Source organism: Scyliorhinus torazame, chromosome 17 (genome assembly GCF_047496885.1).
Source record: "Scyliorhinus torazame isolate Kashiwa2021f chromosome 17, sScyTor2.1, whole genome shotgun sequence".
NCBI lineage: Eukaryota > Metazoa > Chordata > Chondrichthyes > Carcharhiniformes > Scyliorhinidae > Scyliorhinus > Scyliorhinus torazame.
The window spans coordinates 3205671-3219307 of record NC_092723.1 but is presented as its reverse complement, the minus strand read 5'-3'; the positions used below and the strand labels follow the sequence as shown (position 1 = coordinate 3219307).

Sequence of the window (13637 nt, the reverse complement as noted above, 5' to 3'; positions counted from 1 at the left end):
ATTTTCAGGGAGTTTCCCCCGGCTCTGCCAGCGAGTTCCCCACCTGCTGTTCAATGACACGGAGTCACTTTTTTGGGCCCTGGGGAGCTTCTCACCGGTTTAGCACTGGGGACTCTGAGATCGGGCCGCCATTTTGAAAAGGTGCCCCAATCTCTCATTGAGCTTGTGGGTCGCCCATACGCCCCACCATGGGCAATGTCACCCCCACACACATGGACATTACCCCACACCGCCCAAATGAGGACACCCCACTATGGGGTTCCTGGGGTACCCCCTCTTCAGCGCCAACCTCTTCCCCCCCCCCCCAAGCCTCCTTACAGCACCCACTTCCTGCTAAGAATCCCACCCATCACCCACCCGAAGACCCCTACTACCTGCACTGCAAACCCCCACCCTTCAAACCCACCCTCAGTTCATGGGAATGGCACCCCTCGCCCTTGGCATTCGGGGACTCAGGCAGTGCCAGGGTGCAAGCTGGGGTGTGCCAAGGTGCCCATGTTCCAGGGGGAGGGGCAGAGAGCCACCCTGCACTTATCCTGACCACCCAGGGGTCTCAGATGGCCCGGGTTTACGACCTACTTCCGCGAGCACCATTCGGTCCCACCCATTTGGGGTGGGGTTCCGACTCGGACATCTTGCGAGATGTTGGAGAATCCCGGGAGGCGCGGAGCCTGTCGGGAGGCTCGCTGCAGGCCCCCCCCCCACCCTCCCCCCCGGCATTCCTTGGCCACATCGTGCTCTCACTGGAGCGCAACGTGGCCTGTGAATCAAACCCAGAGTTGCAATTCAATTGTTGACTGATTATATTTGTTATTTACTGTTTGACCTTGAATTTGCTATAAATACATGAAGGATAATTTGCTGAATTTACACAAAGATCACAGACAACCCATTCCTGAATTTCTCAGAAATACTCAGCAGCAGGCGCTCTCACCCACAACAAAGTGGGAAAATTGCACCTGTTGTAAACTATTCCTTTCAATTAAAAACTCTCGGGATTCTCTCCTGCTACTGCTCTTTCACAATTAGCATCAACTGGAGTTAATATACATTAGGAATTTTAAAAAAAAATTATGTATTAAACCTCGAAACCCCAAAATGTAGAATTTTCTCAGAAGTAAATCAGATGCACTTGCCTTCCACCACAAACGTATTTCTTGATAAAAATCATTCCTAGGATTAACAGCATCAGTAATAATGCTATTATAGTGGCAATAATTGGCACAGAGCTGGTTCTGTGTGAATTAGACTGAAAACAAAGGAAGATTTTTTTAAATTCTAAATATTATATGAACCGAATAATTTTGAACAGAAGGTACAATTAATAACAAAGTAAGGACAATGCTGGAACTTCCGGTACGACAATCAGAGTGCCACTCCCCTCATGCTTCTTCAACTGGAAATCCAGCCGTTTCCATCTTACCCAGCTTTCTCACTCAGGCCAGGTAAGGTTGGTGTAGCACAACATGTTCCTATGGCAACACCAGAAGCAGGGAGGTCCTGGGCAGCCCCCTCTCTCCTCTTTCCCCACCCCACCCTTTTTTTTTTTTTTTAAAAACAGCATTAGTTGCCACGGAGGGGGGTATCCAAAGTTTGCCATTTAAATCGCATTTACAAATGGTTCCCAGTACAGGACAATTACCCATTGGAAGTCTGAACTTCCCCAACAATTGCTGTGCAATTCTATCCTGGAAATCTCCAGGATGATGGTTCCCAAGGCTCGGAATTACGGGCCTGTTCCCTGTTCAGATCTGTTCCCTGCCTTGAAGATGGTCTCACCAAAATAAGTAATGTCACGAGAAAAATAATGATGTGGAGATACCGGCGTTGGACTGGGGTGAGCACAGTAGGAAGTTTTACAACACCAGGTTAAAGTCCAACAGGTTTGTTTCGAATCACTAGCTTTCAGAGCACTGCTCCTTCCTCAGGTGAATGAAGAGGTATGTTTCAGAAACATATACATCGACAAAGTCAATACTTTGAATGAGAGCATTTGCAGGTAATCAAGTCTTTACAGAGCCAGAGATAGCGGTAACCCCAGGTAAAAGAGGTGTGAATTGTCTCAAGCCAGGACAGTTGGTAGGATTTTGCAAGCCCAGGCCAGATGGTGGGGGGGTGAATGTAATGCGAGATGAATCCAAGGACCCGGTTGAGGCCGTACTCGTGTGCGGAATGTGGCTATAAATTTCCGGAATGGTTCTTCTGCACACTTTGACCAAGATTTAATTTTACATTTGCTTCCTAGTTTAACATTTTACCTGAGAAAACTTCAGAAATTCTTCACCATATTTACTCGCCTCTGTGAAATCAACATTTCCTCCACCTGCAGTACAATAAATGCCATTGCACTTACCAGCTCTTCAGGGGCCAACAAGTTACTAACGCATTTTTTACTAATGTCTTTCACGGAGCGATTCACTTGTATCCCTCCAAAACATCGGTCTCCTGGAATTTTTCGGTACCTATGAAATGAAAAAAAAATGAAAATTGCTTATTGTCACAAGTGGGCTTCAAATGAAGTTACTGTGAAAAGCCCCTAGTCGCCACATTCCAGCGCCTGTCTGGGGAGGCTGGTACGGGAATTGAACCCGCACTGCTGGCCTGCCTTTGTCTGCTTGGAAAGCCAGCTATTTAGCCCTGTGCTAAACCAGCCCCTCATTGGGGATCTGGTAATATATCAATCATTAAAAAATAAGAAGCTTCACATTTAAAATGATTTATGAAACTTTTTTAATATGAAAAAGTATGTGCATGAAACACCAACACCATACCAGTCAAACATCTGAGGCCAGAATAGTTATTGATCTTGCAAAATAAATAATAAATACCATTTGGCAACATAAAATTAGCAATTGTCAGCAAGTTACTGGTACTCAGTCAAGAGTGCCGTGCCTAAAGAGAAGCAACTTCCAGGTTTAACTTCATGAATTGAAACTTATGATTGAAAGTAAAGATCTCAAAGAGAATCAGAAAAGTTGAGCGGTTTTGAGAGAGAGAGCAGAGAGTGAAAAAAAAAAAAGAGGGGATCATTTAATCTCTCCAGTCTTCCACCTCATCACTAACCTTCTCCATTGTTCTTTTTTCCCTATCCTCCCACTTTCCCAAGGTGAAAACCTAGCAAGTTTCTAACTTTTTCCAGTTCTGTTGACAGGTCACCACCCTGAAAGGTGAATTGTTTCTTTCTCCACAGATGTTATCTGACTTGCTGAGTGTAACACCATCGATTCCTTTTTAAGTCTGCTCAATAAATTGTAGCACCATCGATCACACACGAGGCGAGACGTAGAGAATTTCAATCGAGGCTTTATTGAGCAGACTTGTTCCCCAGCAGCTCAGTCACAGAATGCAGCTGCGGGGAGTAAACCGGGTTCTTATACCCCGCCTATCTGGGTGGAGCCCAGTAGGCGGCAGATCCAATCAGGACCCAGCATCTGTCCTCCAATAGCTCTCGGCATTCATGGTGTACCGTATTACCCCTAATACATACCACCACACTGAGTATTTCCAGCATTGACAGTATTTTGTTTGCGTGGAGTGCTGCAAGTGTTACTCAGCTTTCCAGTGAAGGCAAACACTGTAAAAGACTTTTCAAAAATATATTTTTGTTGTACACAAAATCCAACACTTGACCAATCAGGAGAGTGCACTGCAATTACTGGAAAACAAGGAGATCTTGTGGCATTGTCGTAGCACCCATGTTCCAGAGAACATAAATAGTGCGTACAGAGGCAGGTCTATGACTCAGTTCCTAGGAGTGGTACAGGGAGAGTCACATGGATACGTAACAAATGGAACTGATGGTTAAGTTGCTTCTCACTACTGATGAATGCGATGTGGAATCACATTATAGTGTGCACACCTGAAGGTGACGAGACAAAACTATGCTGACAATCTCAGTGGTAGTTACTTGTGGCTCTGGGTTACAAGGTCCTTGGCGATCGAGGTGCTTTCTTTACTCTCTCTTGTCACACAGAAAATGCTGAAAAAACTCAGTATTTGTGGAGAGAGCAATAATGATCGAGTCCATCTGACTTCTTCAGAGCTCTGAAGAATCATATGGACTTGAAACTTCAACTCCTGTTCATCTCTCCACAGATGCTGCCGGACCTGCTGAGTTTTCCCGTACTTCCCGTGCGCTTTTGTCACAAGACAGTGGAAACAATTGTCATTCACATCAACCTCCTTTAATTCGCATTTACTTTTAAATCCGAAGACAAATTTTACAATTTGCACGGAATATCAGCTCATGCCAAGAGATGCTAACAGTCTTAAAAGTCAACATTTTGTTCAGTTTGATTGAATCACATTCATTACCCATTTGTCTGCAAAATTTCTTTTCTTCCTTGTAAGCAGAACTCCAGGTCATGTCCTTGCAGATCATCTTGTTCGATACATTCGGAGCTATTTTCTTTTCTGTAGTAACCAAAATCACTGAGGGGAAAAAAAGCATGTTTATAAACAACAAGGTCAGTCCCAGTCAGTATAACAAATGCAACATTGACAAAATAGTCAAGAACTTGGCTCCCACTTCGAAAAAGCAAATAATTGATCTTTCCATCCAAGGTTTATACCGTATGAAACCAACACTTCAATTAACACCTATCAGTAAGGGATGTTATTCTAAATCGCCAAAAGCAAGCCTGAAGAAAACCTATTGAAACTTTCAATTAGAAACAATACATTCTTATTAAATTAACTGAATGAAGTTAGATTTTCAAAATAAGTCAGGTTAAGAATGGCCAGGCAAATGAAGCAAAGAAGGATTGTGGTCATGTAGAGTAAAACTGTGGTTTAGGACCTGGCAGGTGAAATTTTCCTGTTCTGTATTTCCTTATCCTGAGACATAGTTTGGCAAACCTACATATTTCAAAATAAGCCAACCAAGTTAGATTGACAGATTTGCATCATGAATCATTGGAAAAACAGCAATGGCATACCATAAATAATCATCCAAAGTACACAGACAGACATTGGGCTGTTTGTTCACAATGTAGTCGTGTCCATTCCGACAAAGGGAGGATTTTCTCAAACGCCGGAATTTCTCTTTGTAACCCAACATACAGCCGTCATTAGGATCATTAACATTACTCGAATGAGCAAGCCACTGGATGTAATCATCGTCAGCACCTGGGGAAATGAGCATTAAAAACTTTTTAAGTGCATGTTTATCTTAAAAATCAGTAACTAGATTTCAAAGAAATACATCCATTTCCTGCACGAGTGGTTATAGAATGGAAACCCGACAATTAAAAGCTCATGCAATCCAAGTGTTGGTTTAGTGGCAGTAGTCTCACACAAGTCAAGTGCTCATGGGTACAAGTCCCATTGTCGAGGAGCCGAGGTGGTGAGTAGTCATCTTTGTTCACAGGCAAAGGGACCAGGGGTGTTGGGATTGCCACCCCAGTCAATACTAAACAGCAATAGCAAACAAACCTAAAATCAGTTTGGGCACAAATTGACTTTAAGAAAACAATATAATTAAGTCAAATTCAATAAAACTATGAGATGATTCTGTAACTGCTGATTTTCAACCTCATTAAATCCAAACTCACAATCTCTTGTGAGGAGTTCCTCAAAGTCAATGGTGACAGATATCCAATGCTGTGTAAATATCAGGTCCACATATCCCCAGATACTGATGTTCATCGATTTAGCACCTGGTTCGGACGCAAGGCCAGTAAATATGATGGGTTTGTCGATGAATTGATACGGGTACCAGCACTGACCTTCATCAATAGAAAACCTAGAATCAAATCAAATTATTGAACGTGTAAATTAAGGTGTTCTCAACATTTAAAAAATCAAAAATGACTATCACAACCAAGCCCTTCCCCTTAGTTCGAGCTCAGAAAATTCCCACTATTCTCCTGATGGGTGCACAATTTAGCCAATAGCTTTCCAAATAGCAAAACGGACCAAAATCAGACAATATCAATTCGAGATTTTCAAAATTACAAGGAACGCTTGCCAGTTTAAAAAATATATATTTTTATTGAATAAACCATTACATAGTAATAACACCCACATACAAATCAGAAACAAACAAGCAGCAACAGTAATATGAACTCCAACAACTATAATAATACCCAGAATAATCACCCCCCAACCTCTCCCTTACCGCTCCTAGCCTCCCCCAAACCTCTCCCTTACGCCTCCACTAACAGCCAGTGACCAGCTCTTGAAAGAGCGAAATGAATGGGCGCCATCTACGATAGAACCGGTCAATCGACCCCCTTGTCGTAAACTAGACTTTCCCGAGGTAGAAGAATTCCATTAGATGACTCAGCCAAACAGAGGCACTGGGTAGCGCCACCTGCTTCCAGCTCTGCAATATTCATCACCGTGCCAACAGCAATGCAAATGCCAGACCATTCGCCCCTGCACCTGTCCTGGACGACCTGTCACCACAACTAGCGACTAATGGACAGGCTTCTAAGTCAAGCTTCAGGACTGCCGATATGGAGCTGAAAAAGGACCTCCCATAGCCCACCAATTTGGGGCAGGACCAGAATCTGTGCATCTGGTGAGCAGGTCCTCTCGAGCATCACTCACACTTATCCCCCACCTCCTCAAAGAATCTACTCATCTGGGCCTTGGTGAGGTGCGTCCTAAACACAACCTTAAGGTGTAACAAGGATGAAGTAGCATTTACCCTACGGAGGGACTCACTTCATACTTCTTCCTCCTAAATGGGCCCTAATTCCACCTGGCCTTTACCTTATCCACCAAAACCTGCTGTTCTCCCATAATCCACCTATAAATCCCACACATGCTGCCCTCAATCGATTTCGCACATGAGAGGATCCTTTCCAGCAGTGTGCTCCCGGAAAAGTCGGAAGCGCTCGCTTGACAAAGTCTCGCTCCTGAAAATACCAAAACCTATCCGGACTCCCAAGCTCTGCCTTTTCCTTCAATTCCTCCCAACTTACAAACCGCCCCTCCAAGAATAAATCCTTCACCCTCTCTAGTCCCTTATCCTTCCATCTTCTAAATACAGCATCCAACTTCACTGGCTCAAGTAAATGACTCCTACAGGTTGGGGCCCATTTTGACATTGCCCTTAGCTTGAAATGCTGATGAAATTGTCGTCATATTTTTAACGTGAGGTTTACCACTAAATTCCCAGAATATTTTGCTGGTGAAAAAGACAAGGATGTCGTACCAGTGCTTCCAGGCCGGTTCTTCTACATGACCCAGACTTAATTTGTACCCAACTAACTTCCTGATCCCCAAACCACCCCAGCACTTTATCCGCATTGGCCACCTGGTAACAATGCAACAAATTTGGCAGCGTCAATCCTCCCACCTGCTTTTCTCTCTTTAGAACCACTCTCCGGATCAGAAACGTCCTTCCTGCCCATTTAAAGCCCATTATGGGCCACTCCACTTCCCGGAAAAAAGACAGGCAGAAAAACTGGAAGGCATTGGAATAAGACGACAAACCACGGCAAGATGGAACATGTCCCACCAGCGATAGTGGAAGAGTCATACTAGAGTTGAAATGTTAATTCTCTTTCTCCCTCCACCAATGCTTCCAGACCTGCTGAGCTTGTTGAGCCAATTTAGTTTTTATAACAAGGAAGAAAGGCAGGTAAAAAGTGATTCAAACTTTGCAGAATAAATCTGGAAATGCTGAGAATGTAGGTACAGTAAGAAGTCTACAACACCAGGTTAAAGTCCAACAGGTTTGTTTCAAACACTAGCTTTCGGAGCACTGCTCCTTCCTCACTTCACCTGAGGAAGGAGCAGTGCGCCGAAAGCTAGTGTTTGAAACAAACCTGTTGGACTTTAACCTGGTGTTGTAGACTTCTTACTGTGCTCACCCCAGTCCAACGCCAGCATCTCCACATCATGAGAATGTAGGTAGGCAGGGTTATTGTGTCATGATGAGTTTGCACCATCAGCAGTATTGCTTCATGGGTCTAATATAAACTACGGTTGTGAATATAATGTAACAAGCGCAATGCCACAGAAAACAAGTTTATAACATGCAGATCCCAATAAGCATGATCAAGAGGTGTTTGCTACCAAGCAATAATACTCACTTTATCGTATTAACAGTGTTATACTCATTGCGTTCCACGGCAACTATCAAACCTCCAGAGTCCAGAATAGTATAGTGATGGGGTCCCTTTAAGGCTTTAAACCATGAATAACCACCATCATCAGACACATACACATCGGGTATCATGACAGAAATTGCATCCCCAACACTGCCTAAAAATGAGACAAGACATGATACAAAATAACAAATGTGTGGTAATCTTTGAAACAGAACAATAGCTATTTCCCTAAAACTAAAGCTAAAATATTTGGGATAATTTGAATATTTGCACTCCATCACTCTGCTGCAACTAAATTTGAAAATATAATAGTAAACACTGTGGCAAGGTTAAAAAAAAATCAAGCTGTAAAATATTTAATTATATTGAAAATATTTATTCTCATTAATTTCTCAACTTCCTTTCAAGTGATGACAGAAATTGCAAGTTCCAAATTCAGACTGGCAGACTTTCCTTAATTTGTAACAGCAATAGGGTTAATATTAAAGAGTCTGTACTCAAGGAAAATAGCTTATGTCCCTCTCTCCATGACACCAACAAAGTTGATTTCACATTCCCAACAGAGGCATTTTTAAAAAAAACATAAAATTCCAATTAATGGCAAAATTTAGCAAAACTACTTAATTCAAAATGACAAGAGGCTGGCATGAGCCTATCGCTCCTGAATTAATATTTTGCTGAATTTTCCTCATGTTTACCTACACTATTAATATTCTTCATGCTCAGCACCAGCCTTGCAGTTGCAAAAAGGAAACTATAAAATTGAACTGCATAATAAAATACAGCATGGTTATAAAAGTGCACGTCTCAAATAAAATTATTTTATGAAGCAGCGAAGGGTTGAACAAAAAGCAACCAGGGTCGTGGCAGCACTTGACAAGGTGCCAGAAGCAGCTCACTGCCCTTTTGACCAGAAAGTGGTGCACGAAGTGGGAAGGCCCGAAGCGGAGTTGACTTGGGTCAGTGGGGGTGGAGAGAGAACTTTCTGAACAAACTGCTTATGAATTATAGGCATGCTCGTTGTAGTAAACTTCATTGAAAATGCACTCTGCAGTGAAACTGCAACATGAATTCAGTTGCCTCACATTTAAAGCTATAAAATAAATTATCAGAACAAAGTTTTAATACCATGTGCTATGATCAGACCAACTGCGTTTGGCTCAGACAATGGCGGCATTGGTACATTCAGTTTCTGGGAAATGCTGTAGGATGCATGGATATGCAGACTACACTGTGGAAATTCAAAGACAAAAATTAGATTTGCTCAACAATGAATCAAGTCATCAGATGCTACCTATAAAGAAAAAATATTTAACATTTAGGGCATAGTAAAATTTAATACATCAGTTCAGCAGAAATAATTCAGAATAACATCTTTTAACATTTTATTAAATGCACTCAACACTGGAAAAATGGGAACATTCAACACACTGCACAGAAATACTCGATTTGTATAGTGTGGTTTACATGGCTAGGATCTCCTTAGTGGCACGCCAACAAAGTTGCACATGTATTCTCTTCCCACTGAATTGTTCACACATTATCTTTCTACGGTTTTTAAACAGTTAAAATAATAACCTAATTCGCTAACTTTAATATATTATTGGGGTTTGAATTTCCGTGAAAAAAAAGCTTTAAAACTCAGCACCTTGAACACGGACACAATTTCCTGGCCCCACGTTTACTCTCTTGCAATCCAAGTAAAATACATTAAGCCTGTATTAAATGTTCTTAATCTCTCTGAATCACATTAAATTATGGGGGCAAGGTCAAAACGTTGATCAAATACGTTGAATCCTACTTAGAGTACAGAAACAAAAATCTGCATTGTGTGAGAAAACTGCTATGTTGCTATTTAGTAGATCTTTCCAAATATTTGCACAGCACGTCATTTTCTCAGATTTCCTTGGAAGTGTTACTTTAAAAACAAAGCCTTACCGTCATATATAAAATAAACAAATGGACCTAAACTGTCATGTATTCAATGTTCTATTATACTAGATTAGTGGTGCTGCACTCAGATGTCCAACAGCAAATCCGCCATAAAGTATCACATGTGGAACTCCTATCTTATTTGGAACTGTGCAGCAGGTTAGGAGAACTAGCCCAAGATTCGGATCTCAATGGATTTGCACGGAGGCTGCCCCAGAAACTGTTAGTATGCTTCACTGCCATTATTTATGCTCTTCTACAGGATGAGACAGGCTCCTTAGACCAACAGAATGTTGTGTCCATGAACAATATGTATGCCAGGTTAAAGTGAGGGCATCACTGTGTGCGTGAAGACACACAAGATCTCACCTAATCAGGATTCAGCATGAAAATCGCCAGGAGCTGTTTCGCTTTGCGTCCCCACCACTTTGTTGCTGGCAGCAAGTTAACTTTTGGTGTTTCAAACCAGTAAATTTCAGGATTGTGAAAAACGGACAGATAATAATATTGAGAAATATGTTTTTCAGTAAAACTGCAACCCAAGTGTTCCAAGAATATGTAGAGATATTAAAAATGAACAGATTGGAGAGCTAGAAAGCAGATTCCAAATATGAGCAAAAATATTCACGCCGTGCAAAAAAGACAAAGGCATCATACAATGCTAAATTCCTGTCCAGCTACTGTGCTCAGTGTTCCTCGGGGTTGGTGGAGAATTCTTTCAAAACGTTAATAGTTAAAACTTGCAATTACATTTTCTTCAACAGAATGTAGCAATGTCTTGGTCGACAGCTTGTTACAGTAGACCTTAGAGACACGTTGCAGTCATTCCCTGGCCACTCCCTGTCATCATTTTATGATCCTCACATGAAGGAGAAAGAACAGCTATGGTCAAGGCACATCTGGAGTGGGCAGAAGTCCTGTTTCATAGCTTCCCCCAGATATTGCAGTCCAGCTAAAGAAATGAGCTTGTGCCTGCACATGTAGAGATTCTAAACTGTCAGACACACGAGGATTCATTTATGCTTGCCAGAAGTGACATACATTTATGTGCAAAGCCCTGTTCTCTTCAAACAAAAGGATAAGTTCAAGCCTCATGCCTTTCTTGAATTACCTGCAAACATGAGGAGTCTAAGGCTCCCTGTTGCTTTCTCCAGAGCAACATACATACGAACAAACGTATGTATCTCTGTCGGAGTTGACTTCCCAATCAATCAGCACCCCTTTTCTCCTCCAGTATAAACTGTTGTGACCATTTGAAATTTGGCGTTCATGTATTTGTCCCAATGAGTGCACGATGAAAAGCAGCAGCAACACGTTTCTCTTTTCAGCACATGTACTGGTTCTCGGAGTTTGGGAGAAAGCCAGAATGTCTAATGTAACCAGATTACCACAAAGCACTTGAACCCCACCACAATATGAGCAAGGCTGCAAGGAACATAAATTCAGCGTGCACTGGAATGTGCTTTTCAATTAGGCTAACAGAAACCACTACACTTACCATTACGCTTTAAGGTCAGTCTTAACTCACAGTTCAACGGTTGCTACATCTAAATTCACCTGTACTTCCTCATTTAACATCTGGAAGGTTAATAGCACAATAGTGCTAACAATCTCATCTGTAAATCACATTCACTGGAATCTAGTCCGAGAGTATGTTCCAATTCTAAATATTTCTCAAAAGTTGCATTTACTTCACTGTGAAAACGGCAGAAGAATGTTTCTAATATATTCAGATGAAAGTTCTGAGATATATCAATACGCATATTTACATCTCAATCTCACCTCATCTTTATTTTTGGCTGTCGAATCACAGTCACTATTCTCTGGTTTTCTTAAGGGTTTCCACTCTCCTCCTCTGTCAAATGTAATGACAGACTGAACAGAACCATCTAAAAGAGAATTAAAACATGCTATTTATTATAGTCTGGATAGGATAGCACAGTGATTAGCACTGCTCCTTCACAGCACCAGGGACCCAGGTGGCACAGTAGCACAGTGATTAGCACTGCTCCTTCACAGCGCCAGGAACCCAGGTGGCACAGTAGCACAGTGATTAACACTGCTCCTTCACAGCGCCAGGAACCCAGGTTCGATTCCTGACTTGTCTGTGCAAAGTCTGCACGTTCTCCTAGTGTCTGTGTGGGTTTCCTCCGGGTGCTCCGGTTTCTTCCTACAAGTCCCGAAAGATGTGCTTGTGAATTGGACATTCTGAATTCTCCCTCCGTGTACCCGAACAGGCAAACTCAGCAGGTCTGGCGGAATGTGGGGACTAGGGGATTTTCACAGTAACTTCATTAATGTAAGCCCACTTGTGACACTAATAAAGATTATGTCCCCTGAGTTTTCTGTGAATTAAATAAGGCCAGTGGTGGGTTCCAGCAATGACAGTGAATTCAAAGTAGAGTTGCAGCCTTTGACCAACAGGAATTCTCACTTGTTGTATAACCGCTAATAGAATTTTCTGGCTCTTGGCCAAATTATCAGAGAGTCCAAATGCTTAGCTTACAAATTGTGGCTCATTGACTAATCACAAAGGAACAGAAAGCAGCTCAGACCATCTCATGAAGCACAGCAGTGGGAGGCGAAGCAATTCCCATTCAGCCATCGCCCTCAAAACTTCCCCGGTTCACAAATAACTAACATAAATCATTTAAGCATCCAACTAGAAAACTACTCCCTGAACAACAGTATATTGAATAAAAGCAAAATACTGCAGATGCTGGAAATCGGAAAGCAAAACAGAAAATGATGGATAAACTCAGCAGGTCTGGCGGCATCTGTGGAGAGAAACAAAATGAAGATGGAGTCTAAATGACCCTTCTACAGAACAGTCTATTCAACTGCTGCAGTCCATTGCCAAAAATCAGTGTATCACAATCAAAAATTGTCTGACACAGAGCCTTTTCCTCTTTTGCCATCCATGTAAACAGATTTCATTAGCTTCATATTTGTTTTAAGATGCAACATGTCTTAGCTCAGCCTGGAACAACAGTGCAAGACTGAAGAAATATAATTTAATATTTCCAATTTTACAAATTATAGGAATGAAATAAAGTATGTATAAAACTGTAAAGCAGTTCATGTTTTAAAGAAACGCAAGCTTGTTTTACTTGCCTTCAGACAGTACACTACTAACATATACTCCACGCAATGAAGTAACATTGGTGAAATCCGTCTCGCCTCCTGTTGTTGTGTACAAATGTCTTTCAAGAGATTTAGAATACACTATTCCACGATCATCTGAAACATAAATTGTGCCAAAGCCAGTATCTACATTGGGGAAGAGAGAAAAAAAATAAAGATTTATTTTTTGGAGGGGAGAAAAAGGTAAAGATTTTTTAAAATAGAAGGCTAACTTGGCAGAGCTCGCACATTATTCCTTTTGCTCCTCAAGGTGGATTCAGCACAGACACATGATAAAATTATGATTGTTGCAGGGGCCCCCAAGTCAATTTGAACATTCCCCAATCCAATTCCAAGTTCATAGCACAATGGAAAAAACAAACTCAGTTGCATGGATATAGAAAATTCTTATCAGGGGATATTCATCTGTGGTTAAGGTTAAACGTTGAGAGGAAATCAAACATGGGAAACCTAAACATGCAACTAAGTTGATGTCAAAAGTACAGCAGTATTTCCATT

At 41.7% G+C, this 13637-nt stretch overlaps 1 protein-coding gene across 1 annotated transcript in view; it reads right to left on the bottom strand.

The window, feature by feature from the left end:
- sort1a (sortilin 1a) overlaps positions 1-13637 on the bottom strand; it is a 90748-nt gene that overhangs the window by 17688 nt on the left and 59423 nt on the right. Inside the window, exons 10-18 of the mRNA XM_072479904.1 lie at positions 13110-13265; positions 11778-11884; positions 9192-9294; positions 8046-8217; positions 5553-5743; positions 4938-5127; positions 4315-4431; positions 2354-2462; positions 1137-1249 (exon numbers count right to left, since the gene is read on the bottom strand). Of these exons, the coding sequence (XP_072336005.1) occupies positions 1137-1249; positions 2354-2462; positions 4315-4431; positions 4938-5127; positions 5553-5743; positions 8046-8217; positions 9192-9294; positions 11778-11884; positions 13110-13265 (1258 nt within the window). The remainder of the gene's footprint in view (positions 1-1136; positions 1250-2353; positions 2463-4314; positions 4432-4937; positions 5128-5552; positions 5744-8045; positions 8218-9191; positions 9295-11777; positions 11885-13109; positions 13266-13637) is intronic.